At 44.1% G+C, this 22,321-nt stretch overlaps 1 protein-coding gene across 1 annotated transcript in view; it reads left to right on the top strand.

Moving 5' to 3' along the window:
- Positions 1–22,321, top strand: part of LOC126133769 (putative inorganic phosphate cotransporter) — a 171,680-nt gene that overhangs the window by 136,945 nt on the left and 12,414 nt on the right. The window contains exon 7 of the mRNA XM_049915190.1: positions 14,985–15,117. Within this exon, the coding sequence (XP_049771147.1) occupies positions 14,985–15,117 (133 nt within the window). The remainder of the gene's footprint in view (positions 1–14,984; positions 15,118–22,321) is intronic.

Raw genomic sequence — 22,321 nt, 5'->3', positions numbered from 1 at the left:
AACAGATGACTTAGACATTTACAGACTTTACACACACCTGTCCTTTTGTTCGACCGAATGATTAGCAACAGCTTCATTCTACGATGTCTATAATTAATAATCAATCACGTATCTGGTCCCAATAAAGATACAAATATTACTCTCAATGTATGCATACACAAATCTGACAAAATCCCTCCAGCGTGCAAGCAAGCAAGATATATGAGCATCAAAAAAGGCAAATTACCAAAAATCTCATTGGCGGCCGCTGAGGCCTTCCATTGGAGGTGCCAAAAAAAACTTAGTTTGGTAGCATCGAACGTATTACGGAATTTGGTCAATAATTCATTTATTTCCTATTATAACAAACAAAACGTACAGGGAAACAGAAATATACATTTGTTACAACAGCACCCTTCTTACGCACAGTAAGAGTTTGATATATTCCTGGAAAACATGATACCAAATATTTGTATAAGAGACAGAGAGAGAGAGAGAGAGAGAGAGAGAGAGAGAGAGAGAGAGAGAGAGAGGTTGCTTAAGCTAACCTTTTCTCATGTCTGCACAACCTGCGAAACGTAACATCAACTCCGAAAATCTCTCTCGCACACGCAAATGCACGTGTGCTCACATATATCAACAGCGATAGTCTTCGTTGTTCACGGGGTATGTGTGATCACTTCTTTTTATGTGGCACTCGTAAGCAGAGGGTGCTTCGATGTATGGTTGCCTAAGATACCGGTGGAGATCGAGCCTGAACCACCATGTTCATGACAGTGCCAACCTCAGGTAACACTTGCGCTGCAGCCGTTACCTAATGGTATATGTGCTCTGCTTTGCTTTCAGTTGTGCTTGCCGGTTGTTTCCTTTTCTTATTTTGAAATGAGTACCGTGAGCAATCTCACTCGGTCACAAGGTTCGAATACGACTCTCACAACACCGGTTGGAATCAGTGATCAATACATCCATTATTCTGTCGGTTCTGCGTTCCCAGAAACACAGAACACGGACGCAGGCTGCCAACCCTGTGAGAGGGGGGCGTGGCTTGTCTCCCCACTCTGCTCCTCTCTCCCCGGCAGCCAGAACCCTCGTTTGTTTTGCGTTGGCGGCCGACTGCCAGAAAAGTGTCGAAATCTTCAGTTTTACACACGAATGACTTTTCACAGGATAGCACCACTAAGGCACTCAGTCGTTCTTCTTTCATGATGTTTCGTAGGAAGGTTTTAATTCTCTTGGGCATTGAAAAGCACCACTAGGCTTTTGATGTCGTGATTGGCAGCTTCAAACTTTAACGTTCTCGTCGAATGTGTCACTAAGTTCATCCTCTAGAATCAACGAAAGAAATGGAACGGTGCCATAAACTGCTCTCAACTCAGGCCTAGCATAGAAGACTTGAAGCTCATCCTTCAACTTTTGTTTCCAGAAATGTATATGTGTCTGTAATTTCAAGGTATTTGTCTGTAAAATTTGTGATGTGTTTGTCAAACCGATTTATATCATATAAGTTGGCTGCAAAGAGATGTCCAGTAAACTGAAAACGTACTTTTATTTCAGAACGGATGGTTTCGCGCTCATCCAAAACAACTCTCCTTTTTGTTTGCCCATCAAGTATCCGTGGCTCCTTGGCAGGCATCGTTTCGTCATTTTCGAAACTAATCTCATTAAGGATGGAGTCAAGTGTCATCTCCGATGTTTTGCATTATCGCTCCAAAGTTCTGGATGTCTTGTTTTGCTTTGGTCGTTTCGGTTCTCTTCTTCTGAAGCCCATTAAAAAGTACATCTGCACGAGGAATTATCTTACAGAAAAATGATAGCCAGAAAGTGTATTCGTTGTCTTGCAGTCTTTGTTTATATGAACCAGATTTTTCAATAGTAGAAGATAGTTCTATGCTCTCACTTGTTTCAATAACTTCCATAACAGTAACAAGATTTTCCCTGTTGCCAAAAACAGCTTTTACTACTCGCGAATGGTAATTCCATGTCGTGACACATATATGGGGGAGCCTTTTTGAATAATGCTTTGCAACACTTTTGATCTCTGTGGCGAGTTAGAAAAGAAAAAAAGATACCTGAAAGCTGTGCAGAGGCTTCCGTAGACATAATAAGGTTGAACAGATGCGCATAACAATCGGATGTAGTTTGCGTTGGGATATTTGTCTTTAGTTAATTCGTGAACCCCACTCGAGCTGTCACTCATAACATCATAACATTTACACCGTCGTAGCTCTGAGCTATTAGCTGTGCTCTATCATCGCCAATTAATGGTTGAATTTATTACAGAAACACTCAGCTGTAGTGTGAGAATTCTGATTTTCTGGATTAACAAAGTTCCCAAATCTTTCAACAGGTTTTTCCTCAACAACATAACGCAAAACAATAATCAACTGAAATTCACAACATACATGTGTGATTTCATCCACCATTATCGCTACATAGTCGGCACGTTTTATCTCTTTAAGAACTTCACCATGGTACACTTCCAAAATGCTTTCAAGTAGTTCGTTCTGAACAGTCTTAGAAATGCCTTCGAACACTGATGCTTGACTGAGATGAACTTGAAGATCACACAGTTCCACGCTGAACTGCGATTCTCCTGTGAGTAATTCCGCCACCGCCCATTATATTGTCACCTATAAGCTTTGCCAATATCCCCCTTCCATGATTACTGCGGTGCGGGCCATGCCTAGTGAAACCCAGTCTATTGATATACTTAACTGGCACCACTGCAATGTGAACCATGCCCTCCACACACGTGTTAGTTGACGACCCTTGTATGGTTACAATAAATGTATTTTCGTTTTCAGAAAAATGACAACCATCAGCTGTAGAATATCATTACGACACTGAATATTTGTGCCAGACTAGGACTCGAACCCGGATCTCCCTCTTTATCGCCTTTCAATTTGGCTATTCCTGCACGACTCATGGCCATGCCCAAACTTCCGTATGTCGTCAACCATGCGTCTACAACCTGTTCTCACACATCCGTTATGTATGTGCCCATACTGGTGAGACATTTTATTCGAAAGTAGCTTGCCCAGTGTCGGCAGATAGATACGACATTGCAGTACCTGTGTTACTCGGAATTACGATGCAGAGTTCAGTTGGCAGCGTCACACCGTAAGAATAGGCAATGCTGGAAGAAAGGTGTCCTTAAATTTGCAACTGTAGCTGCCATAGCGTAATAACATTTGTAACTCTGGATCCGTGCACTGGGTGGTCACAGTGTCGGGCCATGACACTCCACTGATCTTGCTGCATGCCCGCAGGTGGCAGTCTGCGACTGTATTTTTAAAGCTCAAGTAACAGCCAGGCGATGTCGTCGGCAACCACCAGCAGCAAACCCAGCCGTTTTCAAGGCAAAGCTGCAGCAAATATGTGCTATGCAAGGGAGTTTAAAAACTCGGTTTTAACTTGCACGGGTAAAGCGGCGTCGTCAAAATCTTCCTCGGTGATATTTATCACAGAACGTTGAAGTTGCACAACTAGACCCGGAGCCTTGGAAACTTTCAAACTTCACCCAATGCTGGGCAGTTACAGAATGAAATTCCCAGTCAATCCCAATAAAAAGCAGTAATTTTTTAAGTAGTCACTAAATGAAGCCGAAACAATTCCTTGGAAACAAAATTCAACTGTCGACGAGTGTAATGGATTCCTTCACGAGCAAGAGATAGGCTAGCGTGTTGCTTGATGTAACGGGCAGCAGGAGAATTAATATGACCTTTGAGAAACGTTAGAACAATTTTTTTGTCACGACACCTCAGCACAAACGACAACGCACATTGCAATCTTACTCCTCTGCTGCGAACTTTATCTAAACTCCGTCAGAAACCATAAACTTCCTCCTCGCAGAGGTAAACAACACACACACACACACACACACACACACACACACACACAAGCGCGCGCGCGCGCGCGCACTGTAAACACTAGCACCATCACAAACGAAAGGTGAAGGCGTTAGAAGTTATCAGTAGTGAAATTAATAATCAACGCAGGAAGTATTTCGAAAATGATTGGACGTATTTTGTGGAAATACGATGACCACGGTCTAAGATGATGGATGTCTGGCGTATTCTTTGCTTGTTGAGCCGTTTCATGTATTGATCAGACAATCAGGACTGTGGAGGACTGGCATTGCAGAACATTCACTGTTGGTAACTTCTGACATCAGTCGTCTTTCGCCTGCAGTCCCGTAAGTTATTTGAACATTGTACACGTCGGGAGAAATTAAGGTCTCACATTTTAAAGCTGCTTTTATGTCTTATGTTCATGATAAATTGGCCTATACATTTTTGGTGTCTCGTACAGCGAGGTGGGCGTTGGTCATCAATTTATTGGAAGGCTGGTAGAAAACTTTGCCTGAAGTTCGTTGCTTCGTACATTGCAAGGAGCACTTGGTCGACTGCTGACCGCCGGCCGAGCGGTTCTAGGTGCTTCGGTCCGACACCGCGCGACCGCTACGGTCGCAGGTTCGACTCCTGCCTCGGGCATGGATATGTATGATGTCCTTAGGTTAGTTACGTTTAAGTAGTTCTAAGTTCTATGGGACTGATGACCTCAGATGTTAAGCCCCATAGTGCTCAGAGCCATTTGAACCACTCGACTGCTGGCCAAAGAGTATGAGTCAGTGAAAATTTTCAGGAACAATACACAAATGGCTGCCAATTTCCCAATACTCACTGAAATGAAGTGATAGTGTGGCATTGTTGGACGTGAGGCCCAATCCGGGGAAGTTAGGCCGCCGTGTTGCACGTACGGGAAGGGTCTGATGCCCTCTGTTGACACTTGGTATCACCAAAAAATTAAAAGACGGCTTTCCTAATGTACACTTGTTTGCATTTAGAAGGACGCCATACCCCTGAATGCATTGCAATAACAATTGTAAGTATTTTTTGTGCTCGTATTCATTACGAGAAAGAACCAGGACGTCAATGAAACTTGAAACTTCCTGGCAGATTAAAACTGTGTGCCGGACCTAGACTCGAACTCGAGACCTTTGCCTTTCGCGGGCAAGTGCTCTACCAACTGAGCTACCCAAGCACGACTCGCGCCCCGTCCTCACAGCTTTACTTCCGCCAGTATCTCGCCCCCTACCTTCCAAACTTTACAGAAGCTCTCCGAAGTAAAGCTGTGAGGACGGGGCGTGAGTCGTTCTTGGGTAGCTCAGTTGGTAGAGCACTTGCCCGCGAAGGCAAAGGTCCCGAGTTCGAGTCTCAGTCCGCCACACAGTTTTAATCTGCCAGGAAGTTTCATATCAGCGCACACTCTGCTGCAGAGTGAAAATCTGATTCTGGAAACATCCCCCAGGCTGTGGCTAAGCCATGTCTCCGTAATATCCTTTCTTTCAGGAGTGCTAGTTCTGCATGGTTCGCAGGAGAGCTTCTGTAAAGTTTGGAAGGTTGGAGGCGAGGTACTGGCGGAAGCAAAGCTGTGAGAACGGGGCGTGAGTCATGCTTGGGTAGCTCAGTTGGTAGAGCACTTGCCCGCGAAAGGCAAAGGTCCCGAGTTCGAGTCTCGGTCCGGCACACAGTTTTAATCTGCCAGGAAGTTTCATATCAGCGCACACTCCGCTGCAGAGTGAAAATCTCATTCTGGAACCAGGACGTCGTTTATTTATGGGAAACAAAAATTTTACTCTCTTAAAACTCAATAATTTTATAAAGCACTGCCACATATGGGCTGCATATGGCATAAAACGAAACTCAAACTACTCGAAATGAAAAATCATAGCCGTCATCGGTATGTCACTGTGGGCCACTGGGATACATATACGGATCTTGTCACAATCAGTTACAGTGAAAATTGAAGCATCATATAACACACTCGTAAAGTCCTGAATATCTGGGAATATTTTGGATGGATTAACGATCTGGGACAGTCCCAGCAGTTAAGGTCATAAAGTACCATCTTTTTTACTCAGCAAAGGAAGCGGTAAAGACAAGGAGTTATCTGCATACAGCTCTTGGGTCCAATAACTTTGGCTGCTGCGTGATGTTCTGATAGGCGGCAGGTGCTGGCGGAGACAGGTGGTCCAGTTATTTTCCGAATGTGGAATGACGAGCTTGGATAGTGTGGGTAACTCCGGTTAGTTTGGTAGAAGGTGCTGAAATTGATTTTTGGCCACACTGGTGGTGGCGGTTGTACCTGTCCTCATAGTTGCAGGGACTATGTGCTGAAGATCCGTCGTAATCAGCTGATGCCCTCTAAGAGTTTAAACTGGTTCAAAAAATCCACTCCTAGGTTGGGATGAGAGACTGAAGCAATGTTGAAAGTCCATTCGTCGTATATTTGTGGGCTGAGGTTCACTGACTGGGGAGTTGCAGCAGAGGGACAAATAAACACTAACAACTAAAGACCTATATTGAAATTTGCAGGACATATTAGCGATACATTGAATCACAAAATGCTTGTAGCTACAATGATCTTTTACAGATAACACTCACACTCACTCACTGGTCATACCGGACTCGAGGGTCCATTACCGCAGCAACGTATTTTCACCATGTGTCCCTGTCTTGGGCTCTTTCCTTCCATTCACCTTCAGTACCTAGGCTCCTCAAATCAGCCATCACATTGTCCTCCCATCTACGCCTCGGCCACCCCACAGGACGTTTTCCCTCTAAGTGCCCTACCAGTACTAAGCGCGCTGCCCTGCCCTCATCCATTCGAGCTATGCGACCCGCCCATCGCAGCCTACGTGATTTAATAATACTGATTATGTCAGGGCTTCAATAGAGTTCGTGAACCTCTTCGTTATGCAGTTCTCGCCACTCTCCGCTAATGTCATCCCTTTCTGCTCGGAAAATTTTTCTCAAAATTTTGTTTTCAAATACTCGAAACGGCTTTTCATTTTGCATAGTGAGAGACCAAGTCTCGCACCCATAAGCATAACTGGTAGAATAACAGTTTTGTATATTCTAATCTTTAAATTCCTAGACGACATTCGTGATGAAAGTAATCTATTCAGTGAGAAGTAGCACTCATTTCCCGCCCGTAATCTCTTCTTCAGTTCGGATTCAATCTCATTTCTCGAAGTGATGTCTACGCATAGTGAGAGACCAAGTCTCACACCCATAAGCATAACTGGTAGAATAATAAACTGCTAAAATGTGTTCACTTTTTCAAACTGCACGTCTCCAACTCTTAACATTTCCTGATCTACTGCTGTTGGCATTCTAGTAGTAACCAGGTATTTAGTTTTGTCTTCACTTATCCTTAGACCCACACCTCCACTAGCCTTGATTAACGCTTTCGCATTTGCTGTTACAGATTCTTTCCTATCGCTAATAATGTTTAGATCATCTGAATACCCTAATATCTTAATATTTCCATTTAACTCCAAACCCTCTAAATTACACTCCTGGAAATTGAAATAAGAACACCGTGAATTCATTATCCCAGGAAGGGGAAACTTTATTGACACATTCCTGGGGTCAGATACATCACATGATCACACTGACAGAACCACAGGCACGTAGACACAGGCAACAGAGCATGCACAATGTCGGCACTAGTACAGTGTATATCCACCTTTCGCAGCAATGCAGGCTGCTATTCTCCCATGGAGACGATCGTAGAGATGCTGGATGTAGTCCTGTGGAACGGCTTGCCATGCCATTTCCACCTGGCGCCTCAGTTGGACCAGCGTTCGTGCTGGACGTGCAGACCGCGTGAGACGACGCTTCATCCAGTCCCAAACATGCTCAATGGGGGACAGATCCGGAGATCTTGCTGGCCAGGGTAGTTGACTTACACCTTCTAGAGCACGTTGGGTGGCACGGGATACATGCGGACGTGCATTGACCTGTTGGAACAGCAAGTTCCCTTGCCGGTCTAGGAATGGTAGAACGATGGGTTCGATGACGGTTTGGATGTACCGTGCACTATTCAGTGTCCCCTCGACGATCACCAGTGGTGTACGGCCAGTGTAGGAGATCGCTCCCCACACCATTATACCGGGTGTTGGCCCTGTGTGCCTCGGTCGTATGCAGTCCTGATTGTGGCGCTCACCTGCACGGCGCCAAACACGCATACGACCATCATTGGCACCAAGGCAGAAGCGACTCTCATCGCTGAAGACGACACGTCTCCATTCGTCCCTCCATTCACGCCTGTCGCGACACCACTGGAGGCGGGCTGCACGATGTTGGGGCGTGAGCGGAAGACGGCCTAACGGTGTGCGGGACCGTAGCCCAGCTTCATGGAGACGGTTGCGAATGGTCCTCGCCGATACCCCAGGAGCAACAGTGTCCCTAATTTGCTGGGAAGTGGCGGTGCGGTCCCCTACGGCACTGCGTAGGATCCTACGGTCTTGGCGTGCATCCGTGCGTCGCTGCGGTCCGGTCCCAGGTCGACGGGCACGTGCACCTTCCGCCGACCACTGGGGACAACATCTATGTACTGTGGAGACCTCACGCCCCACGTGTTAAGCAATTCGGCGGTACGTCCACCCGGCCTCCCGCATGCCCACTATACGCCCTCGCTCAAAGTCCGTCAACTGCACATACGGTTCACGTCCACGCTGTCGCGGCATGCTACCAGTGTTAAAGACTGCGATGGAGCTCCGTATGCCACGGCAAACTGGCTGACACTGACGGCGGCGGTGCACAAATGCTGCGCAGCTAGCGCCATTCGACGGCCAACACCGCGGTTCCTGGTGTGTCCGCTGTGCCGTGCGCGTGATCATTGCTTGTACAGCCCTCTCGCAGTGTCCGGAGCAAGTATGGTGGGTCTGACACACCGGTGTCAATGTGTTCTTTTTTCCATTTCCAGGAGTGTATGTGCTGCCATTCGTACAATATATTCTAGGACTAAATTAAAAAGTAGCGGAGACAGGGCATTTCCTTGCTTAAGTCCGTTCTTTATTACAAATTCTTCTGACTCCAATTTCCCCACGCGTACTCTACCTTTTGTGTTTTTCAAACTCGCTTCTATAAATCTAACATACTTCTTTGGTATTCCAAGTTCCTAAAGAATTCTGTACAATTTTGATTGCAATACTGAATCATATGCTTTTGTAAAATCGATGAAAAGATTATGAACTGGTTTATCGTATTCCCATTTCTTTTCCAAAATTTGACGCAAGTGGAAATTTGGTTTATAGATGATTTGTTCTTCCGAAAGCCAGCTTGGTAATCCCCCACAATTTCATCTGCATGTGGTGTAAGCCTGCTTAGCAGAATATTCGAGGAAATTTTGGATCATATTGGTAATAGCGATATCCCTCTATAATTACTACAATTCTCTCTTGTCTCTCCTCTTAAAAATTGGGATCAGAATCGACTCCTGCCAGTCTTCAGGTATCATCTCTGAGTTACATACTTTAGTTATCACTTTGTGAACTACTTCCACCAATTTTTGTCCCCTATTTTTAACTAAATCTGCAGTTATGCAATCTGATCCTGGTGCTTTATGGTTTTTCAATTTGTTGATTGCATTTCTTACTTCCTTTAACGTTGGCTCAGGTATCTAGGGTTCTGCTGTATATATTTCGTATGCCTGCTCATTTCCTGCTTCCTGGTGTACATTTAATAGATGCTCAAAATGCGCCCTCCATTTACTTACTATAGCACTGGGGTCTTTCGGTATTCCCCAGTATCCCCTCGAAGTGAATTTGTCCTTCTATACCCATTCATGTCTAGGTAAAGTTCCCTAATGTTTTTTCTTTTACTGTTTGTTTCCATTTTTTTAATTTGATTGTTGAAATAATCCCTCTTCTTTGCCCGTAGCCTACGACCAAGAGTTCAAGAACTCTCGTTTTCTGTCTCCCATTCTATCCCAATGTAATCGCGGTTTTCTCCTTTCCTCTACCAATTTCTTGCATTCCTCATCAAACCACAGTTTCCTCCTGTTCTTCTTAATTGTACCTATCGTGACCTTCGCTGCCTCTTTGATATAACTCCTCACAGAGATCCATTGTTAATTTACATCCTCGTCTTGATCTTTGTGTGTCCTGAGAGCATCAAACCTATATGAAATTTCTGTCATGTACCTTCTTCTAAAGGTTTTATATTTAAATTGTCAGTGTCGAACCTAACAAGTTCTGCGTTGTGACACCTTGATGTTACTGTAGATAGCCGTTGGTGAACTTTGGCAACTACAAGAAAATGATCAGAATCGCAGTCTGCTCCCCTGAAAGTCCTAACATTTTTTATACTAGTGCGCCATCTCCGAAACAGATGACACACACACTGAATTATCCTAGTCGACCTCTCGCACTATCGATGTGTATGAACGACAAGTCGTCATACTTACACACGGAGCCTAGGCAGTTACAGAGTGTGTGTCGGGTATCTCACATTTCCTAAATCGAGACGCATTTCCGCTCTCTCTCTGACGTCACGCCCCAGACTGGTTTTTCTGCTGCTGTTGCCAAACGGTCAGAACTTTCTGTCATTTCGTCTACAGTGCCCCAGTTTCTTTGCTGTCGAATGGTTGTGTTTCTCAATGGTTTTGCGACTGTTTATATATTATTTACTAGTTGGCGGATGAAAGGAAATAGCTCTTCTTGTAGGGCAACCGCAACTTTACAAGCCCATTTTGAAAAATGAGAACCCCCCCCCCCCCAGAAGACTGTGGATTAAGACCTGTTCCGCGATTTATTCATTTTTCAGAAAAAAGAAAGACGGAAAATAGGATGTTATATTTCTGGACAAGTCCCCTCAGATATAAAATTAACTACAGATGAACACGTTCTGGTGGACTGTGTAACAGTGATACTAGTTTTGGATCCTAACTCTGGAAGTAGTCATTCTAAAATCTTATCTCTTAAAAAGCAGGATGTCTTTAGGCGTTGTAGCTTGATGTTGTTGCTTTGGGGAAAAGATGAAACTTCTCTTTCGTGGCTCGCCATCTGTAGACAACATTACTGTTTTTACTGGGCTTGCTAAGTGAATACACCTTCAACCATAAGGTAAACTTCTGATAAGCATACAGTCATTGCCGTTACAAGATAAACTAAACAAATGTAATGAAACTGTTGTAACCGTATTGGTGCTTGATTCCTGTGTGCCACAGATTCTCTCCAGAGAATCACGAAGAGTCTGTGGATGAGTACAGAGAGGGAGGAGAAGATTAGTGTTTAAAGTCCCGTCGATGACGCGGTCATTAGAGACAGAGCAGAAGCTCGGATTGGGTAAGGATGAGGAAGGATGAGGAAGGAAAGGGGCAGTACTAAGGAACCACCCGGCCAATCAGGATGGTCGCACGAGGCTTTGAACCGTCGTCCTCCTGCATGCGAGTCCAGCGTGCTAACCATTGCGCTACCCTGTTCGATTCGACGAGTATTATAAATATAATCTTTTTCAATATCTCACAGCTGTAAACGGTAAGGGATAAAATCGGGTAATCTTTGTGCATATTTCCTACATGAAGTCAGGGCAAGACCAGCAACTTGGATAAAGTATTCTTAATTGTAATTCTGTCTTCGTTACGTTTAATTAAACTGTCTACTACACTACTGGCCATTACAATTGCTACACCACGAACATTATGTGATACAGACGCGAAATTTAACCGACAGGAAGAAGATGCTGTGATATGCAAATCATTAGCTTTTCAGAGCATTCACACAAGGTTGGCGCCGCTGGCGACACCTACAACGTGCTGAGATGACGAACGTTTCCAACCGATTTCGCATACACAAACAGCAGTTGGCCGGCGTTGCCTGGTGAAACGTTGTTGTGATGCCTCGTGTAAGAAGGAGAAATGCGTACCACCACGTTTCCGACTTTGATAAAGTTCGGATTGTAACCTATCGCGATTGCTGTTTATCGTATCGCGACATTGCTGCTCGCATTGGTCGAGATCTAATGACTGTTAGCAGAATATGGAATCGGTAGGTTCAGGAGGGTAATACGGAACGCCGTGCTAGATCCCAACGGCCTCGTATCACTAGCAGTCGAGATGACAGGCATCTTATCCGCATGGCTGTAAAGGATCGTGCAGCCACGTCTCGATCCATGACTCATCAGGTGGGGACGTTTACAAGACAACAACCATCTGCACGAACAGTTTGCAGCAGCATGGACTATCAGCTATGGGACCATGGCTGCGGTTACCCTTGACGCTGTATCACATACAGGAGCGCCTGCGATGGTGTACTCAACGACGAACCTGGGTGCACGAATGGCAAAACGTCATTTTTTCGGATGAATCCAGGTTCTGTTTACAGCATCATGATGGTCGCATCCGTGCTTGGCGACATCGCGATGAACGCACGTTGGAAGCGTGTATTCGTCTTCGCCATACTGGCGTATCATCCAGCCTGATGGTATGGGGTGCCATTGGTTACACTCCTGGGTCACCTCTTGTTGGTATTGATGGCACTTTGAACAGTGGACGTTACATTCCAGATGTGTTACGACCCGTGGCTCTACCCTTCTTTCGATCCCTGCGAAACCCTACATTTCAGCAGGATAATGCACGACCGCGTGTTGCATGTCCTGTACGGGCCTTTCTGGATACAGAAAATGTTCGATTGCTGCCCTGGCCAGCACATTCTTCAGATCTCTCACCAATTGAAAAAACTGGCCCATGGTGGCCGAGCAACTGGCTCGTCACAATACGCCAGTCACTACTCTTGATGAACTGTGGTATCGTGTTGAAGCTGCATGGGCAGCTGTACCTGTACACGCCATCCGAGCTCTGTTTGACTCAATGCCCAGGCGTATCAAGGCCGTTATTAGGGCCAGAGGTGGTTGTTGTGGGTACTGATTTCTCAGGATCTATGCACACAAATTGCATGAAAATGTAATCACATGTCAGTTCTGTAAATATATTTGTCCAATGAATATCCGTTTATCATCTGCATTTCTTCTTGGTGTAGCAATTTTAATGGCCAGCAGCGTAGCTTCGAACTTGTAAGTTCAATTTCAAGGGAAGTTTCTTGAAGCTACACTAACCGTGGTTAGGTGACATTCACTTTGCACTTAGATGATGCACACGTGATATACAATGTGGACTTCATGAAGAGGTTTACATTGCGAAACTAATCTGGTACCCATGTGACTGTATCATGTGTGTATTACCTACGTGTGAAGTGATTGTCGCCTAACCCAGCACCATTATAACTTAACTTTTTGTTCTGCCGTACGGCAGGTCTTGTCACGGGGGAAACCTCGTCAGAGAGGTCTACCGCATGAGCAGCTAGGGAAGTGATTCCAGTGGTGGTTTCCCGTTGCCTTCCACTCGTGGTTAGTGCAGCTCTAATAGGCCTGGCTTGAAAATGAACTCGATGGTTCGATACTGGTCGCCAGTTTAATGAAACGCAGCTGTGACGGAATTACAGTAAAGAACCAGATAAGATTTGTGATCAATTTGTAGGTCAACGACGACCTATCTGTCGCCCTAGAAAGTGGATTTCTATCTAACTATGAATGTCAATAGCAAAACCTGCACGTACGTAAGTGTGTGGACTAAACCATTACCCTACTGAAAGATTACAGATAAGAAAATTGCCTGAGACATAACTCCCATTGTCTGTGGTCTTTTGGACGTCTTATGCAGCCTAGTCACAGCACAATCAAGTGTAATTTTTGGACGCGACTCAATTTTTTAAAAGAGTACTTCAATAATAATACAATTACTCTCGTTTACAATACTACACCTCTGTCTACCAAAGGAGCACTCTCTTATGAGAGAATAACATTTTATCCACAGATCAGGATTGCATTCTTTCCATTTTAACATGCCTCAGAGTCCATACAGTGAACACAAACCTTGGAGGAAAATTCCTACGCTTCCAGGGGCGATATCCAGCTTTGACTAAATGACCAACAAAAGGACATTTTAGAACTTCTTTCAAAAATTTACCAGATACAATCTGCTGATGAAGATGTCGAACTTATGTAGCTCCAGGATAAATACAGGGTTAGTCATATGAGATGTAGACACATTTGCATTATAGATTTATCCAGTGTCCAAGAGTCGTTCGGCGTCAAGACTAAGCCACTATTGAGGCTCAGGACTACCTCATCAGGAAAGCATAGCAGAGGTTACGTGTAAGAGCCCCCCAATGGTAACTTGTCTAACCATGGATTCCTTAGAGACTGGTTGAGAATTTAAGTTCACAAGTGAATAGTTCGGCCAACAGGGATCACTCGTCCGTACACATTTTACAGATGCGTCAGCCGCACGGCCTCCATGTGGTTCCCCTTGGCAACTGGTCAGCGATTTTGTTACTACTAGCTCTTGCCTCAAGATACTCCTCTTGAGAGTGCCACAAATAGAGTAATTATTCTTGACAAATTTCTGGGACGGTGCTTGGAACTAGTGGTGGGTGCTCCTATATTTCGTTACGGTAGACTGGTTCACAGTCGACAAATGAAATGCCTTACGCTACGAGTTGTTTAGAACTAAGGACCAATGTGAATGAAAAAAAAAAAGAGTGTCGAATGTAAACCAGAGCTTCATAAGCGCAGTACAGAGTTGATCCCCATTCATTTATAGAGATAACTGAAGATGACTAAGTTGAGTGTGCTATTGACATCCCTTTGAGGCCCCATCAATGTTAAACTCGAACAATGGACTGCAGCCGGCCGCGGTGGTCTAGCGGTTCCGGGCGCTCAGTCCGGAACCGCGTGATCGCTACGGTCGCAGGTTCGAATCCTGCCTCGGGCATGGATGTGTGTGGTGTCCTTAGGTTAGTTAGGTTTAAGTAGTTTTAAGTTCTAGGGGACTGATGACCACAGATGTTGAGTCCCATAGTGCTCAGAGCCAAATGGACTGCATTACTTTGAGTCTTACCGAAATATTTCCGCGTTCATCAACATTCATCAGTGTTGGAAATTTGGATTATCTTCTACAATGATAATAACGATAGCAACAATAATAATAACAATAATAAAGAACCTGCTTTCGTTCAGTGTGATATATCGTCTAAGTACACGGTTTCTGTAGGTTTGAGTATCGTGTTATCAATACGTTTTTATTTATGAGGTACTCTGTGGAATGCAAGAAGAAGCTCCCATTCTGAAGCTGAATTTTTCTGTTTGTTCTCGCAGAACGGGCTACTTTCTGCACTGCCGTACGTCGTTAACTGTGTCCTAAGTCTTTCCTTCAGCTGGATCGTCAACAGCGTACAGAAGAAGTTAATATTCAACAAGGGGGCCTTAAGGAAGGTGGCCAATTCCATTGGTAAGAAAGTATGTGCAGATAAGTGTGTACTGCTTTTCGTACGAGGGCTATTCACAAAGTAGGGAACGTTTTGGCACAAAAAAACTAAGTTCTAGAAATAAATTTTATTATATACATCTGAAAGAGCGACTGACATACTACTTTTCCACATAGTCAGCAAACACATTAAGACACATACCATAGCGGTGGACAATATTTGAAATACCTTCGTCATAAAATTCTGCAACCTGAGACTTCAGCCAGTGAGTCACGCCCCCCCTGGAGTTCCGCGTCGTCATCAAAGGGCTGCGTTGCAAGCCAGTTGCCGGCCGCAGTGGTCTAGCGGTTCTGGCGCTGCAGTCCGCAACCGCGGGACTGCTACGGTCGCAGGTTCGAATCCTGCCTCGGCCGTGGGTGTGTGTGATGTCCTTAGGTTAGTTAGGTTTAAGTAGTTCTAAGTTCTAGGGGACTTATGACCTAAGATGTTGAGTCCCATAGTGCTCAGAGCCATTTGAACCATTTTTTTGCAAGCCAGTTCTTCATCTCGGGAAACAAGTGGAAGTCGCTTGGTGCAAGATCGGGGCTGTAGGGTGGATGAGGGTAAAGTTCCCATTTGAATGAATTAACGAGTTCTTTAGTGGGGTTTGCCGTGTGAGGTCTGGCATTGTCGTGCAAAAGCAAAATTTTAGACGTCAGCTTTCCTCGTGGTTTGTTTTGAACTGCTCTTCTAAGGGTGTGCAAAGTTTGACGGTACCGAGCAGAATTTATGGTTGCTCCACGTTCGAGAAAATCAATAAGAAGCACAGCTTGCCTATCCCAAAACTCTGTTGCCATCAACTTCCTTGCTGACAAGGTTTGCAAACATTTTCTTGCTTTTTGGGGGGACCTTGTGTGTCCCCACTCCAAGGACTATAATTTTGTCTCGCAATTGACGTGTTTCACCCAAATCTCGTCACCAGTTACGATTAGATCCAGTAATGAATCACCATGTTTGTGGTAGGCCTCCAGAAATGTCAACATTGCTCCCATTCGCTGTTCTTTATGGTACTATGTAAGCATTTTTGGGCACCCATAGTGCACAAAATTTGTGGTAGCCTAGCTTTCGTGTGACAATTTCAAACAACAAAGTCCGTGAAACATTTGAAATAGAAAGCGAAAGCTCCTTTATTGTGAAGCGACGGTTTTCACGAATCGTTTCATCAACTTTAGCGACAAGATCGTCAGTCACAATGCTCGGACGTACACAGTTCACGATAAATTTCTATAGGTTTTAGGTTTTTTGCCAACAAAAACCTTATCACAGACCGCACCTCACAACCGGCGGCATTTTCTATTGCAGCGCACTTTTCAAATTCGAGTATCGAAAAAACCAGGCACGCAGAGACGTTCCCGCTATCACGGATGGATGCCGACTGAGCTGCCGAGCACGCACATACCAAAATGCACGCGATCGGCGCGCGCCTAGCGGCGTCAGACGGAAACGTTTCCTACTTTCTGAATAACCCTCGTACAAGACGTCATGAAATTACAGGAAAGGTAAATTATCAATAAAGTCGAAAACTTCACTTATTAATTTTTTAATCTGGTCTGATTAGGGCCATCAGGTCCTGTCTTACGTCGGAACAGGGTTTCACATATAAAGTACATTCTTTACGTCATAGTTACTAAGAAATAACAATTGCAATTGCGACAAATAGTATGAAAATGTTCCAAAAACTTAGATGTATGCGTCCGGGTGGTCGTCGACAACCACCAATACTTTGACTGGAGCACACCGTGTCATTTACAAAGCACAAATCCACCAAGCAAACGATGTGTAAGGAAATTTAAAACTTTTTCGCCGGATTGTGAGTAATGTTAGTGCTTCGACATATCGTGTTGCAAAGCACCTTGCTACTCTGTTTAGCTCTACAGTAGGTCGGTGTGAGCATCACATTAAGAACTCGGCAGATTTCTTACATCGATTAGATGGAGTGCGTTTGAATGAATCGGATGTTCAAGTGAATTCTGATATAATCTCTCTCTTCATTCGCGATCCTGTGTCGATTCGTTACTGTTAATTGAGGTTAGGTTTGATGTTGAATTAACGAATCTATTTCGACATGCGTTGACTCACACGTTTTATTGAATGACCAGCAATGCGAGCAGACAGATGGCCTTGCGATGGAAAGCCTGTTTCTCCTATTATTGGCAGTTTTTTTATGCAGGAGTTCGAGGAAAATTCCTTGGAGTCGTCAGCTTTGAAACCTGCGTTTTTTTTTTTTTTTTTTTTTTTTTTTTTTTTTGCAGATATTACACGATACTTCCGTTGTTTGGCCTCGTGACAGTGAGAATGACGTTTCAGCACACCTGATTTCCATCCACTGGAATATTTGTTTGACGTTGGAGGTGGAATAGAATGGCTGCCTTCCCTTCTTTGATGTGTTGTTCAGGAGGAAGGCTGATTGTACGTTAATACATGCATTTTATAGGTAGCCTACTCATGTTGACTTGTATCTACACGCTGATAATTGACACTGTCCTGCTTAGCGTGAAGGGGTGGTACTTCGTACCTTGGTTCACAGGGATCACGCCATCTCGGGCCCCGAGATTTGTCAACTGAGTTAGCCCATTTTGAAACCATTTTTCCTCAGAATGGTTATAGTGAAAGACAGAGCAGACGTGTGTTACGCTATGGACCAATTGTTCACCGAGTGAGTGATGATAATACCGAGGTGGCACCGAAGTCTACTGCCTTTTTGCCTTACGCAGGAGCATTTCGAACAGGACTTGTCGTAATTTGCTAAAATATTGTGTAATATGCCTTTTCCGACTACGATCAAAGACCAGGCTACTTTTAAATTCCGCAAACGATAAAGCCGGTGTCTACCGTATTCCTTGCAGTTGTGGCATGTTATATATTGATCACACTATTACGACTGTGGAGGACCGGTGTACTGCACATGAACGGCACACACGTTTCCCCCTTGCAGAGCACTGACGAGACACCGGTCATCATATGGAACCTAACAACACGGATATTCTGACACGCACTTCCAGCCGTTGGGAGAGTGTTATTAAGGAAACAGTTGAAATCAAATTAGCATGTAACCGCGTAAATCGATACGGTAGTTTTTCTTTAAATTCTGTTGGAACCCTGTCATCTCCCTCGTCAAAAAACAGAGGGACCGAGTTGATGATACTTCATCCGTTGCTGATTTATTTCACTATCGATAACTTCTAACGTCGGTCATCTTTGGACTGTGTGATGGCTATAAGGTTTACAGTGGGTGGGTCTGCGTTATCTATCCGGAGTTTCTCTGTAGTTTCAATGGTCAGTAGGATATACGTAGATCAGTAGTTGACAGTGTTCTACTGGGAGGATAGTGTACCTAAAAAACACGGTACGTTGAAATAGATTTTAGAACCACATAAAGGAAAGGGTGCTATACGCAGCCATAAGCAATTTATGCCGTTTTCTATAGTTTTTGTTGTTGTTAGACATGGATTCTGTGTTTGCAAAGCATTTGTAAATATTTCTCGTTATATTCATTTAAGTGCGGTACAGTATATTAAAGCACTTTGTAATGTATTGTTAATTTTTCAGGTACAGAATTTTATTGTGAGCAAAGTGGTATATAATTTTAGAGTTATTAATTTAACGTATTGATAGTTAAGCCATACTTCGTCGATCGTGCACCATCTTTCTCCTTGAAACAGGAGGTTTCTTACCGTCGTATATGCAATACTTACAAATGAACTGTTTTTTCTTATGTCTTAAGTATTTTACCCATCTTGAAAATGGAAATTGGTTTTTGTTTCCAATAGCTCCTATTTCAAAATGTATTTACTTTAACTTGTAATCCTCTTTTAGTAATAGTTCTGCTTAAATTGATTTCAATTATTATTGGTGTATAGTTGAGTTTAGATCAGATTAGATTAGTACTTGTTCCATAGATCATGAATACGACACTTTGTAATGATGTGGAGCGTGTCAGGTTAATAAAATGTGTCTATCCAAGATATTACATTACACAAAATATTACATGACACTTGATATTATTAATTTTTTTTGGCGGGGGGTGGGGAAGTTACCCACTTAGTATATCCAAAAATTCATCTAACGAGTAGAAGGAGTCGGCATTCAGAAATTCCTTTAATCTCCTTTTAAATGCTATATATGGCTATCAATGTTATTAGGTAAGACTTTTGTGGCAACGTAATTTACCCCCTTCTGAGCCAAAGTTAGATTTAACCTTGAGTAGTGAAGATCATCCTTTCTCCTAGTGTTGTAGCCATGTACACTGCTATTACTTTTGAATTCGTTTGGATTGTTAATAACAAATTTCATAAGTGAATATATATATATATATATATATATATATATATATATATATATATATATATTGTGAGGCTACAGTGAAGATCCCTAGCTCTTTAAATAAGTGCCTTCAGGATGATCTTGGAGGAACACTCTTTTACTCAATGATGAGTTACCCCAGAATATGATGCCATACGAAAGCAGAGAATGAAAATAGGTGTGGTAAGCTAATTTACTGAGATGTAGATCGCCAAAATTTGCAACGACCCTAATAGCATAAGTAGCTGAACTCAAACGATTCAGCATATCTTCAATGTGTTTTTTCCAGTTCAACCTCTCATCAATGCATACACCTAGAAATTTTGAAAATTCTACCTTAGCTACCTATTTCTGATCGAAGTCTATATTTATTAATGGTGTCATTCCATTTATTGTGTGGAACTGTATATACTGTGTTTTGTCAAAGTTTAATCAGAGCCCATTTGCAGAAAACCACTTAATGATTTTCTGAAAACATCGTTTATAATTTCATCAGTTAATTCTTGTCTGCTGGGTGTGATAGCTATACTTCTATCATAGGCAAAAAGTACCAGCTTTGCATCTTCGTGAATATAGAATGGCAAGTCATTAATATACATTAAGAACAGCAGAAGACCCAAGACCGAACCTTGCGGCACCCAATTCTTGATTATTCCCCAGTTTGAGAAATCACCAGTTTTTTGCATATTATGTGGCTTAATTCAACTTCCTGCACTCTTCCAGCTACGTATGATTTAAACCATTTGAGCATTGTCCCATTCATACCACAGTACTTGAGCTTATCTAGAAGTATTCCATGATTTACACAATCAAAAGCCTTTGATATATCACAAAAAATCCCGACAGGTAACTTCCAGTTACTAAGGGCATTTAATATTTCATTAGTGAAAGTATATATAGCATTTTCCATTGAAAAACCTTTCTGGAAACAAAACTGACATTTTGTTAAAACTTTATTTTTTACAAAGGTGTGAAGCTACTGTACGATACATTGCTTTTTCAAGAATTTTGGATAAGGGAGTCAGAAGAGAGATTGGGCGGTAGTTGTTGACATTAGACGTATCCCCCTTTTTATGCAGTGGTTTAACAATGGCATAATTCAGTCTCTCTGGGAAAATACCCTGCTTCAGAGAGCTATTACATATGTAGCTAAGAATCCCATTTATCTCTTGAGAATAAGCTTTTACTATCCTGCTGGAAATGCCATCAATCCCATGTGACCGACAGATTATTAAATACAGTTCTAATAAGATTCACTGGATTGCAGCACCTTTAAATTCCCACCTAATATTTGTTCATAGATACATGGCCATTTTGTACCTTGGAACATACACTCCTGGAAATGGAAAAAAGAACACATTGACACAAGTGTGTCAGACCCACCATACTTGCTCCGGACACTGCGAGAGGGCTGTACAAGCAATGATCACACGCACGGCACAGCGGACACACCAGGAACCGCGGTGTTGGCCGTCGAATGGCGCTAGCTGCGCAGCATTTGTGCACCGCCGCCGTCAGTGTCAGCCAGTTTGCCGTGGCATACGGAGCTCCATCGCAGTCTTTAACACTGGTAGCATGCCGCGACAGCGTGGACGTGAACCGTATGTGCAGTTTACGGACTTTGAGCGAGGGCGTATAGTGGGCACGCGGGAGGCCGGGTGGACGTACCGCCGAATTGCTCAACACGTGGGGCGTGAGGTCTCCACAGTACATCGATGTTGTCGCCAGTGGTCGGCGGAAGGTGCACGTGCCCGTCGACCTGGGACCGGACCGCAGCGACGCACGGATGCACGCCAAGACCGTAGGATCCTACGCAGTGCCGTAGGGGACCGCACCGCCACTTCCCAGCAATTTTGGGACACTGTTGCTCCTGGGGTATCGGCGAGGACCATTCGCAACCGTCTCCATGAAGCTGGGCTACGGTCCCGCACACCGTTAGGCCGTCTTCCGCTCACGCCCCAACATCGTGCAGCCCGCCTCCAGTGGTGTCGCGACAGGCGTGAATGGAGGGACGAATGGAGACGTGTCGTCTTCAGCGATGAGAGTCGCTTCTGCCTTGGTGCCAATGATGGTCGTATGCGTGTTTGGCGCCGTGCAGGTGAGCGCCACAATCAGGACTGCATACGACCGAGGCACACAGGGCCAACACCCGGCATCATGGTGTGGGGAGCGATCTCCTACACTGGCCGTACATCACTGGTGATCGTCGAGGGGACACTGAATAGTGCACGGTACATCCAAATCGTCATCGAACCCATCGTTCTACCATTCCTAGACCGGCAAGGGAACTTGCTGTTCCAACAGGACAATGCACGTCCGCATGTATCCCGTACCACCCAACGTGCTCTAGAAGGTGTAAGTCAACTACCCTGGCCAGCAAGATCTCCGGATCTGTCCCCCATTGAGCATGTTTGGGACTGGATGAAGCGTCGTCTCACGCGGTCTGCACGTCCAGCACAAACACTGGTCCAACTGAGGCGCCAGGTGGAAATGGCATGGCAAGCCGTTCCACAGGACTACATCCAGCATCTCTACGATCGTCTCCATGGGAGAATAGCAGCCTGCATTGCTGCGAAAGGTGGATATGCACTGTACTAGTGCCGACATTGTGCATGCTCTGTTGCCTGTGTCTATGTGCCTGTGGTTCTGTCAGTGTGATCATGTGATGTATCTGACCCGAGGAATGTGTCAATAAAGTTTCCCCTTCCTGGGACAATGAATTCACGGTGTTCTTATTTCAATTTCCAGGAGTGTATTTTCACATTTGGAAAGACCTTAATTTTCGAAGTAATTTTTATAATTTCAGAAAAAGGCTGGAGCACATACAAGGTGAATGCCGTCTTTTAAAATAGAAAAAAGAATATAATAAACTTCTATTAAGGGTTG

The sequence above is a fragment of the Schistocerca cancellata genome, chromosome 1 (assembly GCF_023864275.1).
Source record: "Schistocerca cancellata isolate TAMUIC-IGC-003103 chromosome 1, iqSchCanc2.1, whole genome shotgun sequence".
Lineage (NCBI taxonomy): Eukaryota > Metazoa > Arthropoda > Insecta > Orthoptera > Acrididae > Schistocerca > Schistocerca cancellata.
This window is presented reverse-complemented; position numbering and strand designations above follow the sequence as displayed.